A 23,527-nucleotide genomic window follows, 5' to 3' on the forward strand; every position below is an offset into this window, starting at 1 on the left:
TTTGGGTCTTCCTCGAGTTCAGGCTCAGGAGCCATTGTCTAAGAAAAAAAGGAGACAAACATTTATAGACTGCATTAAAATAAACACAATAATGAATTTCTTGCTCTTTAACGTTTCAAACAGTTAATCATTAAGTGAATGTTGTGTAATGAAATCATTCCAAGCAACCTCATTTGAAATAGATCTGTTTGTTTTAAATGTTATACTTGCTACTTCCTGGCACTAACACACATGAGCAACAAACAAAGATGTACAAAGAGAAGTCCAACGCGCTTCAGCCAGTTGAAGGTAGAAGGGCTCGTCGGTGCTTAACAGAGACAACTTGAACCGGAGAGAATAATACCTGGGCACTTCAGGAGAGACTATACCCAAATAAAATACTGGAGCACTCGACTGGTCTGCACGTATTTATTATTTTGCAGGGGTTACTGACGTTTCGACTTGCGTCTTCCTTAGAGTCAAACAGGTTAAACCAATCCAATGAATGAATGCAGTCAGCTAATTCATAAATGTAGAAACACACACACTCTCTCTTACTCACTCTCACGTGCACACACTCACTCTCACTCACATGCCAGGGTATTGATCTTGCTCCACAACCACATGGCTGCTCTGTGGTAAATTTCCATTCTCACAATACCACACTAGGGAAAACCCCACAATATGGACATTTATTTCACTTTACAATACTATTATTAGTATTGCAACTCAGTAATTTGATTAAGTATTCATGAATTCATGTTTATTTCTAAATATAAATCCAGTTCATGAAAAGGGGTAAAGAGCCTAATGATCTGTATTGATTTCAGTTATACGGTATACAAAATTACATATTATATAACGTATTATATACCACTAAAATATTACATTGATTATTACAGATTTCTTTTTAATCATATGTTGTATTACAAATGCTGTCTAGCTTACTCTTGTTGGCTGTGGTTCAATACCATCCCAAGTGTGTGCCTGCGTTCTCATTTGAGTTTAGAGTTCAGTGCTAAAGCACACACAATCTGAGCACTGCAAATCTTATCTGCAAAATCAATTTCAAAACACCTTCAAAATGTACCCCTCACATATATGCCTTTGAAAATCTATGCCTTTCAATACAACCATAACCACTGAAGTTCTTTATACTAATACTAATACTTAGTTGATCAGGGTCAGCTGTGTAACTTTTTTCACTCTACACCAAATCTCTTTGCTGAAAATAGCATTTTTTTGTGAATGTTCCTCCCAGAATAGGATGCTAGGGTTCAAGTGGATTGAAAGAGAGGCTGAAAAACAGCCAAAACCTCACCAAAACCTACCAGGCTCAGGCTGGGTGCTGGACCAAAAACAGTAACAGTAAGGTTCAAGTGGATAACACACCATGACCATATACCAACAAGCGGACCTTCGAGCTTTCTTGTTTCATTGAATCAATCCCAAATATGAAAAAATATGAAAACGAGATGTACACTGTACAATACTAAACCTTTAATGTCTTCAAATGTGCATCCTTTTGCAGTGATTTGTAAGCTAAGCCTGATTTATACTTCATTGTACGATGGTGTCGCACTGCGAAATTGCCAATCTACATAAGGACACATCACCATGTAAATAATAATTTGAATGTTTTCTTCTACAATGGCATGCCCAACATAAGGACACCAGCTTGGAAGTGGTTGTTTAACAAACATAAAGGTTATACTTGACAACTCCTTTGACAGCCGGTAGCGGTCATTTGCCCTCAAAAAACAGAACAAACTGCAAGTTATCGTCAAAGTGGGCAGCAGAATTGTAGGCACAGCCTTTAATGACCTTTCTCACAAGACCAGGACACTATAGAAGGCTCAGTCAATTCTGGTTGATCTTAGCCACCCCATGTCTAATGACTTTAAGTTGCTGTCTGAAGATGCAGGAGCATAGCCTGCACAACTCATTTGTCCCTGTTGCTATTGACTTCTTAAATAATTCAATGTGATTTTCGTGTCTATTTATTACTGTCTGTCTGTTGGTTATGTGGTTACTGCTGTGTGGTTGCTGCACTACAAATTGCCTGTGGTCGATAATAAAGATAACCATGAACCTTGAACCAATAATAACTAACAAGAACATTACAGTCTTAAGACTACCGCTGCTGGATAATGGAAACATAACATCAACAATTCTATTCATATTTTTAGGTATAGGTTTTAATAGGTTTTGAGTGCCACAGGATCATCTAACTTATTCAGCACATACGTCCCTACTGAAAATGACCATAAACTTTGATGAACGATTTGAAGGGAAAAGAAAAAACTGACATTTTGAGTTGACAGCACCAATATGTTAATGAAGTTAGATGAAGCCAGGTTTGTTCTTGAATAAGTTAAATGACGCTAGGTTTGTCCTTACCTGTAGTGGGTGTAGTGTATCCGTGGTCTGTGTTGTGTTCACAGGTAACTCCAGGGAGCCCACCTGTGTCTCAGGTCTAGAAATCACACCTTCGGTCCAGGGGAGTGGAGGGCTGAGGAGGAGGGGGCCGGGGGCTTGATGATGTCCAAGGGTGTGTATCCGTCAAGTCGCCTGGTACATCATGTTGCCACGTGGTGTGAGGGCAAACCCTTCAAACCTGATACCCGTCTTATCTTGCAGAAGCAATCTTTCCACCAAGTGTGTTGCAATCAAGACTTAGGTGCTACCTCACCAATGTTTCACAGCCTACACTTTCACTTGTCTGCTGTTGGTCAGTTTTTTCTTATTCTGCCCAGAAGCGCAAATAAGGGTGACAAAGTGTCTTTGTAGCTGTTAGGAGTGCCCCCTAGGTTATTACGTCTATAGGTAGCCTTTTCTTCACACATCTGTAAATCAGCCAATTTGTCGGCCCTTCCATCATCTCTGGTCAAAGATCCTGCAGAAAGGTTCTACGTCAACTATAACTTACACATTCAATGTGACGCCTCAGTCTTGTAGATCCATCCAACTCGCAGCCCTGGTCGCACTAGCTTCATGGTGGATGGATTTCTGTGATTTATAGCAGCACAGAATTAACATGGAGAATTCCCCCTCTGGCCAAGGTCCACATCAACAGGCAGGGGGAGAGGATGTACTGTGTGTATCTATCAGTACCTAAATTGAGTTCTAATGTCATTGTGTGTGTGTGTGTGTGTGTGTGTGTGTGTGTGTGTGTGTGTGTGTGTGCGTGTGTGCGTGTGTGCGTGCGTGCGTGCGTGCGTGCGTGCGTGCGTGCGTGCGTGCGTGCGTGCGTGCGTGCGTGCGTGCGTGCGTGCGTGCGTGCGTGCGTGCGTGTGTCGGGAGCCCATGTGTACTGTACGTGCATATGGGAGTGCCCTATATCTCTCATGGAGGGTGGTCTTGTGCAGACATTAATTGATTTCTAAACACAGTTACCAGTTTCTCAATAAATATCACTGGCCAAACTCAGAACCTATTAAATAATAATAATAACAATTAAGAGATCATAGACACATCAGTTCATAATAATGCTTCTAATGACCTGACAATGAAAGATGAGCAAACCAAGAGACTCCAGCATCCTCTAGTGAGTCTAGTCTACACAGCAACCTCATCACCCTGCCTATATCTTACTTTAAAATACACAAATGACTCTCTCTCCCTCTCTCTCTCTCTCTCTCTCTCTCCCTCCCTCCCTCCCTCCCTCCCTCCCTCTCCTCTCTCTCTCTCTTTCTCTCTCTCTCTCTCTCTCTCTCTCTCTCTCTCTCTCTCTCTCTCTCTCTCTCTCTCTCTCTCTCTCTCACACACACACACACACACACACACACACACACACACACACACACACACACACACACACACACACACACACACACACACACACACACACACACACACACAGACTAATTTTGTTGCAATGACCTGACCTCTCTTGCTCATACAAGAGTCATGTGGCCAGTGAGAGTGAATACATGGTAAATAGAGCAAGAAAGGAACAATACATTAATTACTACTATTTTAAGACCATCAATACATGCAGGACTATTGATCTCTCTCTCTCTCTCTCTCTCTCTCTCTCTCTCTCTCTCTCTCTCTCTCTCTCTCTCTCTCTCTCTCTCTCTCTCTCTCTCTCTCTCTCTCTTCTCTCTCTCTCTGTATCTGTATCTGTATCTGTATATGTATCTGTCTTACATGTTTGTGTCTCTGTTCTAAATCCTCAACATGTATTTTTCTGGGATTTATGTTCTTGGAGTTTCATAATTTCTCCGATAAGTAAATGCTCTGACTGAATGGGAGACTGGGAAACTTTTTCTTTCTTTCTTTTCTTTTTTTTTTTTTTTACCTTAAAAGTCAATTTGAGCTGTGGTTATGGTCCAACAGTGTGCCAGTGCAATAGCATCCCCTACCTTCCTTGTGACAGCATTACAATTTAAACTCATTCAGAATTTTAAGGGAAGGCTTTGTCAGAGATGACACATTCTAATTGCCCACACCTACATTCTAATATATGCAACACAAGACAACACAGTAAAATCCTCAGTGCTAATTTCTCCATTTGCAACTATGAGAGTACAAATGGAGCCAAACAGAAACTTGGCTCCATTTGTACTCTCGCTCTCTGAGTTAAATTAACACTGAGGATTTTACAGTGAAGGGTTTTGGCGTTTATGTAAACGGAAACCATCAGGTGGATGATACCTCTCTGATAGCCTCTGGATAGCCAGGGCTATCAGGTTGTCTGGTAAGATAACCTCTGACTGTCTGGTAGGATTATTGTGTGACTATTGGACAAAATGTTACCTGATAATATAATACAACATATTATATATCGCTGTTGTCGGGCAGAAACCTCTTATCCCCATATTCTAACTTTTTGTGTTTTTTTTGTAAATTAACGGCCAACTTGTTCATACTACAGTGTCACACAAAAGCATCAAAAGTAGCAGATCTGCAAGCTCGAAGCTGACCTTGTAGATCTGCTACTTTTGATGTTTTTGAATTTGACAAAGCACATTTTTTTGTGCATCATTATCAGTACATCATTATGAAAACCATGAACATGAAAAAAGATTATCCATTTTGGGGGCGGTCCAGAGCTCAAGTTCATTTAGATGACCCTTCCTTTGGTTATACTGTATGTTTACCTTGTATGCCAGAAGTCACAACAACACCCAACAAACATTGACCTGCTTTGACCACAAACCAGACCTCTTCTCTTACTGGCCTACCTACCTACCTCCTATGGGTCCTGAGCTCTCCTGGTCACCATAGTAATTATCTCCACCTCTTAACAGTCAGGGTAGAAGTGTTCTATAAGAATTAGGACGCCGGGGAGGAGGAAGTGGATGTTGTTGAGGAAAACCGGTGTCACCATGTTCAAGATGCAACAGGTACTCCACCGGGGCGGGGATCACAAAGGTAATGAGGGAGAAACTGTAGAGAGAGAAACGACTGCTGCCTTAGCTTAAAAATGCTTTAAAGGTTTCATGACGTTCAGTTTTACCACACATCAAAAGTCTTTGTCATGGTCCTTCAAACGTGTATAAAAAGTTTGAACAAAAAAATCCACTCCATTGATCCATGGCAGGTGTTTTTCTCTCACATTTCTAAAGCCTTTTCAACTGCAATGAAAAAAGAAATATTTGCCTGCGGGTGTCGCTGTTGAGGGATTTTGCCTGTCAATCATCGCCTCTGCTCCGCCCCCCCCCAAAGGAAAGGATAGGGGAGGGGAGGGGCGAGGAGGAGAGTGGGCGGGATTAATGGCCATGGTTCCGTTGATGTCAACCACTTGCTCTCTTACTTGGAGGGAAGAGAGCAAGTGGTTGACATCAACGGAACCATGTCCTCATCCCTCCCGGTGAACAAACTGTCCCTACACCTTGGGAAAACTGAATCCATTCTCTTTGGGACCAAACATTCCCTCAGATGAAGGTTAATGACTTCACAATCATCTCTAGCAAAGAAGAGATATTTGGGATGTATTCTTGACAAATACCTCACAGGAGAAAGCATGGCAACAAAGGTGGTCAAAGGAGTAAACCAGAAAACCAGATTTATGGGCAGAGTTTCCTCTTTTGTCAACCCTCAGGCCCTCAGGTCTTCAAAATTGTAAATGCAGATTTGCCCGAAATGCCCCCTATACCCGCTTATCTGTCAAAATACCTCAAAAAAGTTAGTGACACCCACAGTCACGAAACTAGAGGGAGCGTAAACAACAATCTGGTACCACCCACCCATAAAACAAACATGGGCAAATTCTCCTTCTACAGCACGGCCTCCAAGGTATGGAATAGCCTGACCCCATCCCTCAAAAAATGCAGTTCGTTGGGCTCATTCAAAACAGCCCTAAAAACTCATCTTTCTGGAGGCCATAAGAGGAGGTAGTAGCAGTTTCCCTGTAGACAGATGACCCCCCTCCCCCCCCTTTTTTTGTATATACTTTTATTTTATTTTTCATGATGCTTTTTTTGTACATAGTGGTATTTTTTCTCTGTTTTTTATGTTGATTTGAACTGTTTGGTTTCTACTATATATGTCTATGAAATTAATTCAAGGACCCCAACGGAAACAAGTCCGCAAGGACTTTTTTGGTCGGACCTTTTAGACAAAAGTATTATAAATGTAACTGTGTTGTTTTACATTCTTTTGCCTAATAAAAATGTCAATCAATCAATCAATCAGGCCTGTGACTTCACTGCCCAAGGGCCAAGCTCAGATTACTTTTCAGCCTAATTATTCAGAAAACCCCAGACCACAGAAAATGAATGTTCAAAGTTCAGATTCTTTGGGTGTAATTGAGGTCATAAAACCCCCCAAAAAACATAAAAATCACACCCAGTGTGAAGTGGGCGGTGTCTTGCTAGCTAATCACAATACTGAATGGAGTCAACCAATCATGTACAAAAAATAAATACATTTATTGAAACACTCTTTATGAAAGTCATATTCCGATGTGCAACGATGTACAATGTGTGATTCACTTAAAGAAAACCATAAATGTGTTTTTTTTAAGTGCATAGTCCTATTTATAGGGCTATGCACATGTGTCATGTTTCACTAGCCAATCACAGTCCTGAATAGACTGTGATTGGCCAATCACGGTGCAGGGTTAGGGGGGTACACTGGTGGCCAATCACAGCGCAGGATTGGGGGGTGCAAATATCCAAACCTCACATATAGGGGCGGTTTCACCGCCCAAAAAATAAAAAAAGTGAAAATGAATGTCATAGAACCTTTAACAAGGAGAGGTGCTCAATGCAAGGTGTGGTTCTTATGTATCATACGTATATGTTGGCAGCCGGCTGGCAACACATTTGGTTTGCCATAATGGTACAGCCAATTTAATAAAGGCTTTTTAATTTTGTAACTTGTGAGATTGAGTGCCTTGGAGTTGTTAGTAATCACTAGTTTATTTGTCAAATTCTAATGGGGTTGAATTGTCAATATATATTAAACCATGAGATATGTTGTGAAAACTTCAATACCATGGGATTATACATATTGCTAAAGTTCTATCTTTCTAGGTCATCTTTGGTACGATTCCAGATCTCAGTGTGTCAAAGTGTCACTGACTCACTGAGCAAGACATTTAACCCGTAACTGCTCCCCCCCTCCACGCTCCAGTACTCAAGCCCTCAGCTGGGTGAAGCTGAAAACTGAAGGTATCAAAAAAAAAAAAAAAAAACTTAATTTCATATGTCAGGGATGGTTAGAGTTACACACACTAGCTATGCCATTCAGAACCCTTCAAGGTGTTCACAATTGTTACATATCTTCTGTACATAAGAGTACAAATTATTTTGTTCTGGTTCCTCACCACATTATAGCAGCATCAATAATAACAATAATAGTAAACATAGGCCTACAGTAGAAAGGAAGAAAGAAAGTCAAGAAGGCCAGTAGTGTGTCTCTGTCCTCAAGGAGGCTGCTGTGTAGAGGTTAGGGAAAAAAAGATAAGAAAAACTAAAGTAAGTTAAAGGGTACAAAGTCAATGAGGAGCCCAGTACGATGCAGCGATGTTGGCGCCATGTTGGTCACAACCGCTTTGCTTACTTTAAGGTCTTGCTCTGTCGAGTGAGCCCAGGTTTTTGAAGTCATTGACTTCTTTCAGTGCCGTGCCTTATACTGTTGTTAGAGGTAGATGGTCCAGGAGGATGTTGTTGGTATTAACCTCGGTTTTCTTGGCATTTATCCGAAGACCAACCATGGCGCATTCTGTCTCCACTCTGTTCTAGAGTTCCTGTGCCTGGCTGGCTGAGTTCCTGCTCCCGTCCACTGGCGGCCTGGCTAAGTGCATAATGAAGACAAAGGGGGCAAAGGTTTCCCTTTGCAACACCCTGGCCCTGGCAGGATGTCAAACACCTCGCTGTTGCTGCCCAGGGTCACCACCTTGGCTCTTGTACTCGTGTATGGCCCAGAGTAGGTTGGGAATTTAGTGCTGTATGCATAATGGACCGCAAAGAGTCTAGGACACCACAGAGTTATAGTGGACACAGTGTGATGTGTGGACAGATCAAATTGGAACCCGGAGCAATGATCATCCTATATGCTGACCACTCCTTGTGGAGCAGAATAGCCTATGTTCCTGACCAGCACCTCAAAATAAACAGAATGAAGCGATGAACAAGATGAGTGAGAACTCAAATGAGAGATATAGGATGTGTCTGGTAGGCCTATTGTTGTTGGTTTGAGTTTGCAGGTGTGCGTGTTTATAGTATGTGCATAAATGTACTGAGAGATTGATAGATACTGGTATGATCTGACATGGTAAAGTTTTCTTTACCAGGCAAATCTAATTTTAAAACTGCAAGTCATAACTTTTCTGTCCTACGCAGGACCGGGTCGAACCCAGGTATCTCGCATGAGACCAAACACCACTCAGCCAATTCCTGCTTGGCCAGGGGATACAGTATTAAGTATACTGCACTTGAGCTTAAGGCAGTACAACTTGTCAACTAGTAGGTGGCCTACCCGACACGCAGGTCTTTTCTCAATGGAAGCATATGGGAGACCAGACCACAATACGATATAGATATATAATAATCTATGCCTCAACCACTGCAGATGTGCTAGTTACCTACCCAACCATACATTAATTAAATTAAAATGTAATTAAGGTTCCGGATTGCAGCTTTAACACTTAAGATTCTTCGTAACATTGTGTTATGCAAATGGATATGTACTGATATACTGATTCTGGTTCTGGTATTAATGATTCTGGTTCTGGTATTAATGAATCCCTTGCTGATACAACAACCAGAGCTCAAGCTCCTCCTATCCTGGTTTAAAGCATCCACCTTCCTTGGCTTAAAGAACCCCAAAACGCAACCGAATAATCACTTCCGGGAGTAATGTTCGATTCCACAATAAAAGTTCCATTTCATTTGATTATGTGCTTTATACTGACAGACAAGGGCATTTGAGAAATTCACTAATACAAATCATTATATCAATTATCCTAACAATGATGTACATTCAGTAAAAAAATAAATAATCCCAAGCTTTGTATTGTTTTGTATTTTATCAAGCAAACTTTCTCGCTCTAGCGCTACCATTTAGCTTCCGGGTCATGTCAGACTGTGGTGTAATGTGGTGACATTGTGCCTGCATCTATGAAGTCAAACCTATTATCTGCGTACACTTTGATCATTCACATGCTTTGAAAAGTGACATTTGTCACCGACATTGTTTCCAACATGTCATCAGCCGGTCATTCCGAGGAGCGGCAGCGCGGAGCAGCACAGGTTACAACTGTACTAACGTTACTAGCTATGTAGCTACCGTCCAGTAGATTACTGTTAACCTGTCCCAGGTTAGCCACCACAGCTCACAGGCTGCTGTAAGGATGTGGTGCTAATCCTGTTGTTTAGCTAGCCTGTAGGTGATGTATTATCAGTAGTGGAAGAAGTACTCACATTTTGCACTGTAGAAATACAGTCTGGTATTCATTCAAAGTTTACTTGAGTAAATGAACAAAAGTATTCGCATTAAAATATACTTACTGAAAGTAAAAGTACTCATTTTGCAGAATGTCCCATTTCACAAGTTTCCAAATGTATTAAAATGCTTTGAAAATAGCAGATCTACAAGCTTACAACACAAGCGACGCGTTGTAAGCTTGTAGATCTGCTATTTTCAAGTAGCTTAAGTATGCATAGGCTGAAGTGGTTAAAGCATGTTTTGTAATTATCAATATTTACAAAGTAACTAAAGTCTTCAGATAATTGTAGTGGAGTTAAAGTGAAGTAAAAGTATTGAAAATTGGAACCACTCCAGTAAAGTAAATATTCCTCAAAAGCACAGTACTTGAGTACATGTACTTAGTTACTTTACACCACTGTGTATTATAACCACTTTCAACCCGGTGTCCCTATTTTGGACATGTCATTCAACAAGAATGACCTTGCAGATCGGCTATTTTAGTAGTGCTTGAGTGGTTTGGCTTTTCATCTCACTTTGCCGAAGTAAAAAATAAATTACAACTCTCTCCGTGTGTGTGTGTGTGTGTGTGTGTGTGTGTGTGTGTGTGTGTGTGTGTGTGTGTGTGGCTACAAAGGGGCCAATGGGTGTGGATTATGTTCCCACTGAAGACGAGAAAAGGGTCTTCAAGGAATGCAATCAGGAAAGCTTTATGTACAGATGTAAGTTTATCTTCCATGCATGCACAACACGTTGACAGAAGTAAGCTGACTGCATGAGTGCACACTCATGTCATTCTGACAAATGATTTTCCATGTTAAATGAAGACTCTAAATTGAGTTCCCAAAGCATGCTGTCATTGATGTCCATTATTTTCTGTTCCCTCTTTTTCAGCTGTGCCCTTCTCAGTAGTGAGCATGGCCATCACTCAAGCCCTAATTGCCCGAGGTAACGCCACACCATACATACTAAAACTAGTCCCTTCCTCCTATAACTTCATTTGATGTTTGCAAAAACCTCTGACTTTACAAGTCAAGATATGGAGTCTGCCATATACACATAGACTATTAATTGCAAAAAGAACATCCTGCCACTCTGTACCGTGTATGTATGCCAATATGATGATCCAGAGTTCGGGCTGCTATGCTCCCTCACACACGTCGCACAGCCGATCCGACCAATATTATGCCCATATATTGAGATCTCTGTATCTGCCAGTCCTTGTCCCTTTTATGGCCATACTGTATATGGAGATTGCTCATGTCATCAGTATATGCCTATATATAGGCATGCACCCTTTTGGGCCCATATATTGAGCTAACTCATTTGTTTGCGCCTGATGCCATGATGACACATTGAGGTGTCCTTATATGGTTATGGCTGAGTCATAGTGACATGAGGGTGGCGACGTGGTCCGCCGGCCGATCCTCCCTTAAGCCAATTTTAATATAAGATATGATATCTGTGTGTGCGATTTGGTTCTAAAAGTTACAAAGTAGTATAAAATGAAAATACGACTATCTCCAAATCAAGGTGGCTCGGAAGGTAGAGCAAATGTCTGGGAATTGGAAGGTTCCTGGTTCAGTCCTGACTCCTGGCTCCTCCTGGCATCGTGCATCTGTGTCCTTGGGCAAGACATTGAAACTGTAACTGCTCACTGCACTGGCTACAATAGATGTTTACTGCTCCTAAATTGTTGGGATGGGTTAAATGCAGAGGACAAATTCCCATTATGTGCAAATGTACTTTGCCAATAACATTTTCCATTTGTTCTGCTATATCTAGGAAATCTGGCTGCATCTCCAAGGTTTGGATCTCTACCCAAAGTTGCATGTGAGCTGATTTGGTGTTTCTGTATAGTACAATTTTATTAAGGATTCTTTGTAAATTATGTTTTTTTGGGGGGGGTTTTACAACGCCTGTGTGTCTGGTTGTCTTTGCAGTTGCAGGATTTTGTGGCTACCTGGCTGGGAAGATGTCTTACATGAAGGTATGCCAGGAAAAGTTCAAGAGCCTGGAGAACTCACCACTGGGAGATGCCCTGAGGCAAAGATCAGCACTACCTCTACAACGGTCAGTAGCACCTAAACCAAGCTTCACCTTCATTTAAATCAATATTGTTCATGTTTTAATATCCACAAATTTCTCATTTGCTCTCCCCATAATTTACACAAACATATTCGTTCTATTCCATCAACCATTAAACTATTTGTTGCTATGCTGTTCTCTCTCTCTTTCAGTCCCCAGGGTGACCAGTCAGAGATGAGTGACCCGAACGCAACAACATTCGATCCTATGTTCCAGCCTGCAGAATCCTCAGGCCAGATCTCACATCAAAGAAGTGACTACGAATATAGTGGTGAGCAACCTCTACAACCAGAGAGAGCAGATGACATCAACCCTCCAGGTAAAGGCATATAAGTGCTAACAAAGTTAAACAAACTGCATCTGCATTAATGCATACAAAGTTTTAAGGGGCTTACTACTGTTTAAGCATTCCAGTAAATGTAAATCGCTACCTTTCTGCTGATTAACTGCATAATTCTTGAATTTGTGCATGCTAAATAAATAAATAAGAAACCGTCAAAAGGGCATTTTCTACTACACTCAGCAAGTTTCATGGCAATCCTCACACAAATGTGAACATGATCAAAACATTGCTATTGTGGTCCTCCGTTATGATGTTTCTTTTTGTGGCAAGTTTGAGTTTATGTGGCAAAATGGAAGTCATTCTGTGGATTGATTTGAACTGAATACTACTCAAAAGTTAATGTTGGGGAAATTTAATATAGTACATTTTTCCTAAATTGTATTACCAAATTAATAATGTACCTCTATTCTGCATACCAATGTTTCAACTTCCATCCATCACTATGGACCCACGCTCCTTTACCAGTCCAAGCTAACCTTGTCCCTTTCCCCTTCAGTCCAGTCATACATGGAGGATGATGATGAGCCCAGGAAGAAGGCGATGCTCTATGAGGATTTAAGGACGAAGAACAGAGAGAACTATGAGGTCACACTCACCCAAAAGGCTGAGACACTGCTCAAAAGCCCCCCGGAGAGGGAGCCTGACAGGTCTCTGCCTAGGAAAGATGGTGAGCTGACGCATCAAAAAGCACGTCTGGTATCACAATATGTCTGCTTTTGGGGCTTATCAAAAGTCACATTTTTCATGGAACCTGACATTCAATTAATTGTCAGGATTGTCTTGCTTTTTCTCTCCCCTTCTCATTAGTCAAGAAGAACATCTATGGAGACTCCTGGGAGGAATGAATGTGCATTCGAGCAATAGATGTAATAACTACTCTATGATCTGATTCTGCACTACACTGATGACTTGGTAGCCATTAGGCTCCAGTAACACTTAGTCATAAATAACATGAATTGTGTGTAATGTTCTGGATGAATATATTTGTGTGAGTGAAATAAACTGCAATGCTTGAGGACTAATCTTGTGCATTGAGACTTTTGGGATGGGATGCAACATTTTGAATCTTCATTAGGAAAAGGTCCTACAGAGACCATGAATATGAATTTCATAAAAATAAAGTAGGTGGACAGCACTAGTCAGTTTATTGGCAAAGGTTGGGCCAATTATGTCAGATTAGATTAAATTAACCACATGTAGTTTTCAGGAACATAACCAGTTATATAAAAACTTTTATTTATAGAAACATAAAAATATACATATGTATATTATATATATGTTAAAGTTATATATAAAAAAGACAAGACAATTTAAAGACAGTCATATGTGCATTTCTTCTTACATCGATGTAGGCAAAGATGACCAACTAGCCTAAATCAATTTGCCAATTTATCCAAAAGCAGAGTTAGCAAAGTTACAGTTAGACCACCTCTGTCTCTCTAGAGAGATTTGTGCAGGAAACAAATGCAAAGAATTACCTGCAGACAATGTCTGTTATGAATAACCATATGCCACCCTGCTGTTAAGCAAACAAAACATCTATAGCTAGTGATGACTATGAGTGTGACCATGACCATGGCTGTGGTTGCAGCTATGTCCATGCTCCAGACCTTGTCCATGAGGAATGAGAGGAGAAGCTGTACTATACATGTCATTGGCCAACTGTGGCCATCCTTCATATGTCTTGGGAGTGGTCTCAGTAGCTTGGACACTGGACACTGGCGCATAGGCTTGGACCGGGTAAGAGCCAGGGGTTGGATTGATGACTGGGAGGAGGGTCTTCGTCTTCCTTCGCTCTTCTGTGGAAGCAGGAATGTACAGAGAACCACTAATATTCCTCAGCAACCTGAAAGGCAGCCTCTTCTCCAGTGCACAAGCTTTGGCCTCAGAAATGTCTACAAGCCTGAACCATCCCTTACCATACATCCATCCGATCACAATCGCCACGACATTGCAAGGGAGCACGGCGTGTGGGATGAAGATGGCTGTCAGGACGAGGAACACCCACGGGAGTGCAATAGTGGGGAAACTGACCCCACAGAGGAAACTTTTAGCCATGCGTGTGTGCATAGTGGTTACGGCCACAAGAGCCAGGGTGATGGGGACCAAGCCTTCAACGCAGGTTCTGGCGCTGCCCTCCTGTGAGTGAATGAATGAATATTTAATTAGACAGAAATGCAAAACAGCACGAGTACAGTCAAACACTTGGGTCTAAAAGGATAACACCCAAAAAGGTCCTTGCGGTCTTGTTTCCATTGGGGTCCCATTCCATTAAGACCTGAGGCCGATTCTACAAATGTCTAAATCCTAACAGTTTTTTGAAAAAACTCATGTAGCTATATCACTGGTTTTCAAACTTGTTCATGTCAAGGACCACCCAAAATGATATGTATTTAGCCGCACTTGTCTTAATGGATTAAAAATGTATTCAATTCATCAACATAGTGTAGCAGAGTGGCTCACAGCCTCAGCCTCAGGACCTAAAGTCTAGTATCTCCCAGGCTATAAAGAATTCCCTATAGTCTAATCATGGTTAAGATGTTGTCTTTCGATGCGGGCGACCCAGGTTCGCATACCCGGGCCATACAGTGGCATTGAAAAAATAACAAAACTTCAGTATGGTCACCTGTATCAGATCTATCAGGGCATAGCAGAAACCCGTGATCGTTGGCAGTAATAAGAGCAGGTACAGAAAGCGGACGGTGCCGACGCTCTTTTCGAAGCTGCCGCAGAGGATCGTGAAAACGGCAACGCACAGCAGCAGCTGGGTGGAGGTCCTGTGGTAGAAAGGGTAGGTGAACAGAGTGTGCACCTGAGCATCCTCCAAAGCACCGGCACCCAGGCTGAACACCACGTCGGTTAGAAGTGTAGCCTTGAGAACGAACGAAGTGCAGGACAAGAGGACTGCCGTAAGGATACCAACGGTCAACTCAGGAGTCGCGTCTCTGAGCAGATCTCTGAGCAGATCCTTCAGGAACATGTTTCATTAAAGAATTCAAACTGCTGGTGTTGTTGTTGGTTCTTCAGGATGTTTCGTTGTTTACCAGGAAACACTGTTGCCAGGATTTGTGAGAGAAATAAGCAGCCTGGTCTATGAAAACAAGCCCAAAAGAATCAACAATACATTAGACCACATGAGTACTTTTAAACCTATATGCATCGGGTATTTGAAAATAGCCAATCAACAAGCTCACGATGCGACGCGTTGTGAACTTGTAGATCTGCTATTTTAAAAAAAATCTTTTTTTTTTGGGAATATTTGGAATATTTTATTAAACATTCTAACAACACAAATGCTCCCTTGGCACAAAACTTTTTCATGAAAATATTTGAGAACCACTGGTTTAAATCATTCTTTATTTTTTTTTGGAAGCAAGCCTAATAAGCAAGTACACTTTAGAAACAAGCCCCAAAAACCGCAACCCGCAAACTACTAATATTTGCAACTTGCAAGCAACTTTACAGAAAATGAAGCCCAAAGTCGCTTATAATAAGCCAACATGGCAACACTGACCAGGAAGCCGGAAGGTTGTTCTGCCAGTCTGTACTCTGTCGTCGTACGACGGTGTCCCGCGGCGAAAATAGCAGATCTACAAGCTCTCAACGTGTAGCAAATGCAACGCGTTGAGAGCTTGTAGATAGGCTATTTTTGTCGCGTGACACCGTCTCACGACAGAAGTACTGTACTACTGTACTCGCTGAACTACTTTTTGTAAAACATAGATAAATATATATTATATATACAATTACCAGTGGTGGAAAAAGTACTCAAATTCTTTACTTAAGTAAAAGTACCAATACTGCAATATAAAAAATACTCTGTTACAAGTAAAAGTCCAAAATTTAAAATGTACCTGAGTAAAAGTACAAAAGTATTGGCATCAAAATGTACTTAAAGTACCAAAAGTAAAAGTACTAAATATTTGAAAATAGCCGATCTACAAGCTCACAACGCGTCGCGATGCGACGCGTTGTGAGCTTGTAGATCTGCTATTTTCAAATAGCCTATGTATAAAATAGGGCTGAAGTGGTTAATGTATGTTTCATTATATCATAGTTTATATCTGAAAAGTAACTAGTAACTAAAGTTTTCAAATAATTGTAGTGGAGTAAAAGTACAATATTTGCCTCTGAAATGTAGTGGAGTAGAAGTAAATGTATTGGAATTTGGAAATACTCAAGTAAAGTACAAATACCTCAAAATTGTACTTAAGTACAGTACTTAAGTAAATGTACTTAGTTACTTTCCACCACTGCAATTACCATTAAGTAATCTATTCACACGGATAATAAAATTGTTAAACCAGTTATCTATCTATAAAATATCTATTTTTGAACAAAATACACCTATTACATCAAAGACCATGCATTGCCAACAACATTTGTCTATGAAATGTTGACAAATATTACGCACGGCACGACATCTGTGACGTCATCACGTCCCCCCCCCCTCTCTTCCGGCGCGGCGTGGGAACTGCGGCGGATGTTGATGTTTTGTTGTGGAGTGTGAACCTCAGTCTGGACGATGTGAAGAACGAGGGTCGGCGGTGTTTTGCGGTCGGTTCGTCGTCACGGTTCTTTCTTTCTTTCCCGTGTGTTTCCTTCTTTGTCGTCGGAAGGTTTGATTATCAGTGTTATTTTCACCGTACCGTCGGCATCATCGTGTCTCTCCCGCCGGCGGCGCCTCTTCCGGGAAGCGCGACGACGACGACGAGGCCGAGTCGTGCGATGATGGAGGACTTTGACGAGATCTACGAGGAGGAGGAGGAGGAAGAAGAGGAGGAGGACGAGGACAGGGCCGCGGAGGAGCAGCTCCTCAAGTACGCTCCCGACCCGGTGGTGGTGAGGGGATCCGGCCACGTCACTGTGTGAGTAGCGATCGACGAGACGCCGCCGGGGCGAGAGAGAACCACGTTGATCTGTAGCCGTGAAAATGACGATCCGCCGTGTTTTTATTAAGTTGATATCGATGTTTAAAACGTTAGGTGGACACACTGGTAGTGTTGCCAGGTTTTCTGAGAGAAACAAGCAACCAGGGCTATGAAAACAAGCCCTAAAAGAAGCGAACCCTTCGCCCTTTAAACATAATACATGGCTATTTGAAAATAGACTATCTACTGTGAGCTTGTAGATCTGCTATTTTCGTGAAAAAAAATCTTGAAGAAAATTTGAAAAGTGGTATATTTGTTAATCATTTTAACAATAACATCACAAATCTTGTATGGGGGTCCCTGGCACAAAATCTTTTCTGATGGGAGACATTTTCGTCAAGGGGTCCTTGACTGGAAAATGTTTGAGAACCACTGATTTAAACAATATTAGGAAGCAAGTCCAAAATAAGCAACTACACTTTAGAAACGAGCCCAGAAAAACCGCCACCCGCAACAACCAATATTTACAAGCAACTTTACAGAAAAACAAACCCAAAGTTGTCTATAGTAAGCAGACATGGCAACACACTGCACACTAGTGACCTAGCTTCAGGCTAGAGCCACCTAGCGACAATAAACATACCAAGGATGGGTCTTTGGCGTCACACACAATGGGAAGTGTGTGCGACTGTGGATTGACGAGGGCCTGTTAAACTTAAATGTTTACATCTCCGTAGACTTGACTCAAATGGAAAAGTAATATTGCCAGTGGTAGAAGAAGTAAAAGTAGCAATACCACAATATAAATAATACTCTGTTACAAGTAAAAGGCCTGTGTTCAAAATGTTACTTGAGTAAAACAAAGTACATACGTTTTGGCATAAAAATGTACTTAAAGTACCATAAGTAAGAGTAGCCTACGAAAATGTTTGAAAAATAGCAGATCTACAAGCTCACAACGTTGTGAGCTTGTAGATAATATGGTATACATGAGATGTAGTGGAGTAGAAGTAAAAGTATTGGAAATACTCTAGTAAAGTAAAAAGTACATGTACTTAGTTACTTTACACCACTGAATATTTCTAATCTCATGATGAGAACTGTTCCCACTTCAACAAGGGCCCCGAGTGTGAAGCAACTTCCGCTAACAGTCGGTGACGCTTTGTTGTGACCTCACTGACGAATCCTTGGTATTTATATTCTAGCTCCTGGCTACTCGGCTAGCCACCTAGTTGAATGTAAGCTCCATGTAAGCAGCCACATTGCATTGGAGTTAACATCATCATCTCGATGAACAGTAGATAATCTGGCTAATGGGGCTGGGTTGCCTTGGTGTGTGTGTGTGTGTGTGTGTGTGTGTGTGTGTGTGTGTGTGTGTGTGTGTGTGTGTGTGTGTGTGTGTGTGTGTGTGTGTGTGTGTGTGTGTGTGTGTGTGTGTGTGTGTGTGTGTGTGTGTGTGTGTGTGTGTGTGTGAGAGTCAGACAGACAGACAGACAGACAGACCACATATTATTTCCACACATACAGTGTGTGTGTGGTGTGGTTGTCTTGTGAAATAATCTGTGTTCAGTTCTTGTCAAGACAGGTTACCCACGTTTTCTTTTTGCATACTTAATGTCTAGCCAACTCTTATAGGTGCTGCTGTTCTGCATTTCCCTTTTTGAAAACATCAGGCCATTATCCATCCCCATTCTCAAATAAATCTTATTGTAAATGGTCAACTCAACTGTTAACGACCACTCTGTCTTCTTCCTCCAGACTAAACTGTGGGCAGTAAAGTGCTGCCCAAATTAATTTAAACTGTAATGTTTTGTTGAATGACAGCTGCTACCAAGCACAACGTTTGAGGATAAGGATAAGGATAATTCCTTTTAACAGGTCGTTCATGAAAGTCCTTGCGGTCTTGTTTCCAATGAGAACCTGTGAGCAATTGGGGTTAAGAGTCTTGCTCAGGGACAAATTTCATATCATCGGCACATATGCTGGGATAGCCTGGAATCGAACCTGGGGCAACCAGGGCCAGCTGGTTCCCTAGGCGGGCTCACTAACCACTCAGCTATGGCCGCCCCATGAGAAAGAAGGCAACCAACCCTATTTCAATGATGTGATCATCAGACACCATTCGTTATCTTAACGACAAATAAAACTAAATTTCTCAAACAATAAACCAGGACCCAAAAGTGGGCAGTGAGATGTTTTATGGCAGTCATGTTCAAATGCATTAAAAGAGAAATATTGTGATTTAATACAGTGCTTTTGTCCTAGACTTAATTATTAATGCATAATTGTCCTAGACTTAATAATTAATGCATAATTGTAGTCCCAGTATGATGATCCACACTAGCATTATGCAAATCCCCTGTGTGTTAGTACTGTATTTGCAGGATATGCCAACGTTGGTAACATTTATCCAGTTACCCCCGAATGTGGCTCTTAAACGGATTACAATAGAGAATGGTGTGCATGATTTTCAGTCAGATTTAGAGTTTATTTGTAACATTTTGACCCTTACACTGACAGGTTTGGACTCAGCAACAAATTTGAATCCGAGTTTCCTTCGGCACTCACAGGGAAGGTGAGTATCCTATTATAGCCTGTTGCCAACTTTAATCACCACATTAAAAGCCTTGTTAGTGCTTGGTGATAATAATTCAATGTTATCATTTATCGTCTTTCAGTAAAATCAAATTGTGAAGATATGGCAATAATCAGGTGGTATGAAAGTAAATTGAGTGTTGGTGGGAACATTTTTGTCTTTTCTCAGGTGGCCCCAGAGGAGTTTAAGGCCAGCATCAACCGTGTGAATGGTTGCCTGAAGAAGACACTACCAGTGAATGTGCGCTGGCTACTATGTGGCTGCCTTTGCTGCTGCTGCACATTGGGCTTCAGCCTGTGGCCTGTCATCTGCCTCAGCAAGAGGGTTAGACACAAACTTTCTTTCTATCTCAATACTTTGAACACCGCCAGATATATAGCAAAAGCAACTAAACCTAGTATTCAGGTGTTGAGTAAAGGGAATGCCATCTCATGCCCTTCTCACTCTCGTTGATCAACCTAGACACGGAGATCCATGGAGAAGCTTCTTGAGTGGGAGAACAGCAGACTTTACCACAAGGTAAGCAGGCATAAGGTGCATGTGTATGAGACATGCATAATGTGCATGTGTATGTATGCGACATGTAGGAGGAACTGTTTTTCTGAATACTGCATACTGAATACTTTTTCTCTCTCAGTTGTGTTTGCATTGGAGACTGAGCAAAAGGAAGTGTGAAACTAACAACATGATGGAATACGTGAGTATCTGAAATCACGATAGGTGCTTGCTCACTGTCCTCTTTGGTCACTGATCAGCTTTACATTAATCTTCACCTCTCTTTTCACTTACAGGTGATCCTAATAGAATTCCTACCCAAGATCCCCATCTTCAGACCAGACTAGCCACGCTGCAGCCTGACTATGTTGCCCGGTTCTGTCACAGAAACACTGCGACTGTTGCGGTCCTCAGATACAGTCCACCCACCCTTGAAATACACCACCATTTTATGTTTACAGGGTACCATCTATTCTACATTTTTCCTGACCCACTCCCCTACCCACACATTCTATATACTTGTTTACAAAATCAGTATAAAAAATACTTTAATGGAGTGCATTGATCTTCTAACCTTGATGTCTTGTAGGAGCTAAAATGCTCTGACACCCTCAAGCCATGTTGATGGACACCAGCCTGTGGGTTGTCAAAGGAGATCCAGCCTTGGGCAGCATGATGAAACTGGGAACTGGAGCTTTTTGGACTCCTCACTTGGTTTTTGTTCGCTACAACTGGAATTCTTTTGGCCCCCCCTCATTCCCTTACCTAAGTGAAAGGCACAATCTGAATATGATAAATCTCTTTGAACATTTTCATATACTACGTCATGCCGCCAATTACACTTGCAAAAAAATACACCCCAGTGCTATTGGAACGGTTTGGTGTTCTGGATTATTCTATGGAACTCAAAACAAACCGAAACATGTAAGGAACCTCCATCTGAAACAACCGTTGTAGCAAATTGACTAGCCTTATAGCAGCTTAGAGAAACAACCACAACAATACTCAATGTCGCTTTTGTTAGCATCAATTGTTAGCAATCCCCCACCCCTCCATAATTCTGCACGATTTTGAATGTGCATCACAACCCAGAGACAATCACACTGTACTCACACAGACTGTACTCTCCATAGGATATATGGACCTCTGATACACCTGTACCTGGAACAATGTAATTTCAGCGTTATCCGTGTCCAGTTGATGGACTGTAATTCTCTTGCTGCCTAGCAATTGCTGCTAAGTGGCAGTGAAACATTGAAGCAGGAGACAAGCCCATTGGTGATCCAGAGCAAAATGTTTCCTTCACTTTTTGTATCTTTAGTTTTGTTTACCCGTTTGGTGTGTGTGTGCGCGCGTGCATGTGTGTGTGTGAGAAAGGAAGAGTACAAAGGAATAGCAAAAATAGACAAATCAAATGTATAGAACTATTAGCCCTATAAAGCAGGGTTCTGTCTTTAAACTATTACTTTGCCATAACTGATCTTGTTACTTTTGTTCTAATCATTTGTGTGCGTGCATGTGGGTGTGTGCACTGCACGCACACTCACATGTCTATGTGGATTTATGAGATAGGCCTAGATTATTTTTTAATATGGTATGCTATGGCTGTACTAAATGGGCTCTGATGCACTGTGGTCCTGTGTTAACACAAAAGCACACAAACATTTGATCATTTTGTTTACTTCAATTTTCACATGGCCTCTCTTGTCTACTGACCTTTTGCGTGCGTGCGTGCGTGTGTGTGTGTGTGTGTGTTTGTTTAACCACTTTAGCCCTAGCACCTCTATTCTGGAGTTAACATTTGGCAAAAATATTAGATCTACAAACTTGTAGATTGGCTATTTTCAGTGAAGATATTTAGTGTAGAGTGAAAGCAGGAGAAGTATTAAGAGCCCTTGGCAATCCGGTCAACTAAGTAGGGTATAAGTGGTTAAACCTGGATGTCTAATGTTTGAGAAAGTACTAAGATGTGCCCAAACTCACTCAACTTCATATCTTTGTGATGACTTGACATGTGTTCACTCCTTGTTTTCATCAGCTAATATCAGATATGCCTTAGGAGTGAAAGCATGTGAAAGTGCACACTGCACACCGAAAGGGACGATTTCATTAATTTATAGACGGTAAAATGTTGGGTGTTAATTTAAATTTGAGTGTAAAAAATAATTACACTCAGAGTTAAAATAACAGTCTGGATTTTGCTTTGTACATGCCTTAAAAGTTTATGAGCATGAAAGGGAACAGGAAAAGATGGCCATTTTGATTTTTAGTTTTATTTAAGTCGGCACCCTTTTTCGTTTGGATTCTTAAATGGATTGGTCATGGTCCAGGTCAAAATTCACATTAGTTACAAGAATTTGAGCAATGAGCCAAGAGTTCAGGTCTCTCTGGTGATTGTATGGGTCACACTCAGGGGATTAAACAGAAAATTAAAAAGATGTAGCATTGACTAAGCTCATTATCAGGAACGTTCTAAATTAACCATCAAATATACATTGAGATCACTTATGTGAACCATTGTGAACTGAATTATTTGATGGCATTAAGTAACCTGTTTTAAATTGTCCAAAAACATGTTCAAAGAAAAAGAAGCATCGTCGTCTTTTCAGAGTACAAAATGGTCCCAGTCTTTTTCTTTAGCTTGGAAAATGTATTTCTTATAATCACGAAGCTCAGACTTCACTTTGGTCTATATGGCAAACTGTAAAGCCTAATTTATACTTTGTTGACACATGCGTCAAATTGTTAGCTTGAAAATCAGTTATTTTCATCGGGTGATGAAATATAAATTAGGCTTGTTGCCCTGATCACCACTGGGTGTCTGTTTGTTCATATGCCTCTTTTCCCCCGTTTCTGATCACTAATGATGACAGATTTATACTTTGTTGTGCGATGTGTCACGCTGAAAATAGCCCATTTAAACACGTCATACGATGAAGTATAAATCGGGCTTAAGGCCATATGCAGACATGTTTCTGAGTTTGTGTGTGGGAGCGTGCACGTACAGTTCTGTGGACATGGATGCAACTGTCCACAGTAGATCTCAGTCCATGACTGGACCCTGCCCAATGAATGAGTCAGTCCTTTTTATATAATCTGTAGAGTATTCTGAGTGTGTGTGTGAGAGACGTAATATATGTATGTTGAGCAGGTGTACAGTAATAAACTACCCATAAACAAATGGTTTCTATTCTGATTCTGAATGAACTTGACCATTATAAAGCTATAATATGGAAAATGTGTTGGTTTGCATTGCAAAAATTCTGTTTGTTTGAT

The 23,527-nt window shown here is 41.2% G+C and overlaps 3 protein-coding genes across 4 annotated transcripts; 2 read left to right on the forward strand and 1 right to left on the reverse strand.

Annotated features, from left to right (window-relative positions):
• Window positions 1-9,507: 9,507 nt before the first annotated feature.
• LOC308099863 (OCIA domain-containing protein 1) lies at window positions 9,508-13,311 on the forward strand. 2 transcript variants are annotated; one of them, XM_080448699.1, is made up of 8 exons: window positions 9,508-9,692; window positions 10,496-10,580; window positions 10,753-10,806; window positions 11,644-11,691; window positions 11,802-11,931; window positions 12,099-12,265; window positions 12,786-12,956; window positions 13,097-13,311. In XM_080448699.1, exons 1-8 carry the CDS (start codon window positions 9,636-9,638, stop codon window positions 13,132-13,134), a joined length of 750 nt encoding a protein of 249 aa, XP_080304825.1. In that variant the 5' UTR covers window positions 9,508-9,635; the 3' UTR covers window positions 13,135-13,311. The 2 variants fall into 2 exon arrangements, with proteins under 2 accessions (XP_080304825.1, XP_080304826.1); XM_080448700.1 differs by having other exon boundaries at window positions 9,508-9,683.
• Window positions 13,312-13,506: 195 nt separating this feature from the next.
• Window positions 13,507-15,337, reverse strand: rhbdd2 (rhomboid domain containing 2). Its single transcript, XM_080446409.1, has 2 exons — window positions 14,916-15,337; window positions 13,507-14,428 (listed from the first exon to the last, which is right to left on the reverse strand). The coding sequence occupies exons 1-2, from the start codon at window positions 15,267-15,269 to the stop codon at window positions 13,835-13,837; spliced, it is 948 nt and encodes a 315-aa protein (XP_080302535.1). The 5' UTR covers window positions 15,270-15,337; the 3' UTR covers window positions 13,507-13,834.
• A 1,392-nt stretch (window positions 15,338-16,729) lies between these two features.
• chic2 (cysteine-rich hydrophobic domain 2) lies at window positions 16,730-23,052 on the forward strand. The gene is made up of 6 exons (XM_080443800.1): window positions 16,730-17,157; window positions 19,681-19,735; window positions 19,925-20,080; window positions 20,219-20,275; window positions 20,394-20,453; window positions 20,548-23,052. Exons 1-6 carry the CDS (start codon window positions 17,018-17,020, stop codon window positions 20,596-20,598), a joined length of 519 nt encoding a protein of 172 aa, XP_080299926.1. The 5' UTR covers window positions 16,730-17,017; the 3' UTR covers window positions 20,599-23,052.
• Window positions 23,053-23,527: the final 475 nt, after the last annotated feature.

The sequence above is a fragment of the Gymnoscopelus braueri genome (genome assembly GCF_963280865.1).
Source record: "Gymnoscopelus braueri genome assembly, chromosome: 2".
Classification (NCBI taxonomy): domain Eukaryota; kingdom Metazoa; phylum Chordata; class Actinopteri; order Myctophiformes; family Myctophidae; genus Gymnoscopelus; species Gymnoscopelus braueri.

Coding starts and splice junctions, on each gene's coding strand:
- LOC308099863 (XM_080448699.1), top strand. CDS start 9,636: ATGTCATCAGCCGGTCATTCCGAGGAGCGGCAGCGCGGAGCAGCACAG. Junction 10,581..10,752: donor GGAAAGCTTTATGTACAGAT/GTAAGTTTATCT, acceptor CCTCTTTTTCAG/CTGTGCCCTTCTCAGTAGTG. Junction 12,266..12,785: donor AGATGACATCAACCCTCCAG/GTAAAGGCATAT, acceptor TTTCCCCTTCAG/TCCAGTCATACATGGAGGAT.
- rhbdd2 (XM_080446409.1), bottom strand. CDS start 15,269: ATGTTCCTGAAGGATCTGCTCAGAGATCTGCTCAGAGACGCGACTCCT. Junction 14,429..14,915: donor CCCTGATAGATCTGATACAG/GTGACCATACTG, acceptor ATTCACTCACAG/GAGGGCAGCGCCAGAACCTG.
- chic2 (XM_080443800.1), top strand. CDS start 17,018: ATGATGGAGGACTTTGACGAGATCTACGAGGAGGAGGAGGAGGAAGAA. Junction 20,081..20,218: donor TCATCTGCCTCAGCAAGAGG/GTTAGACACAAA, acceptor TGATCAACCTAG/ACACGGAGATCCATGGAGAA. Junction 20,454..20,547: donor CTAACAACATGATGGAATAC/GTGAGTATCTGA, acceptor TTTCACTTACAG/GTGATCCTAATAGAATTCCT.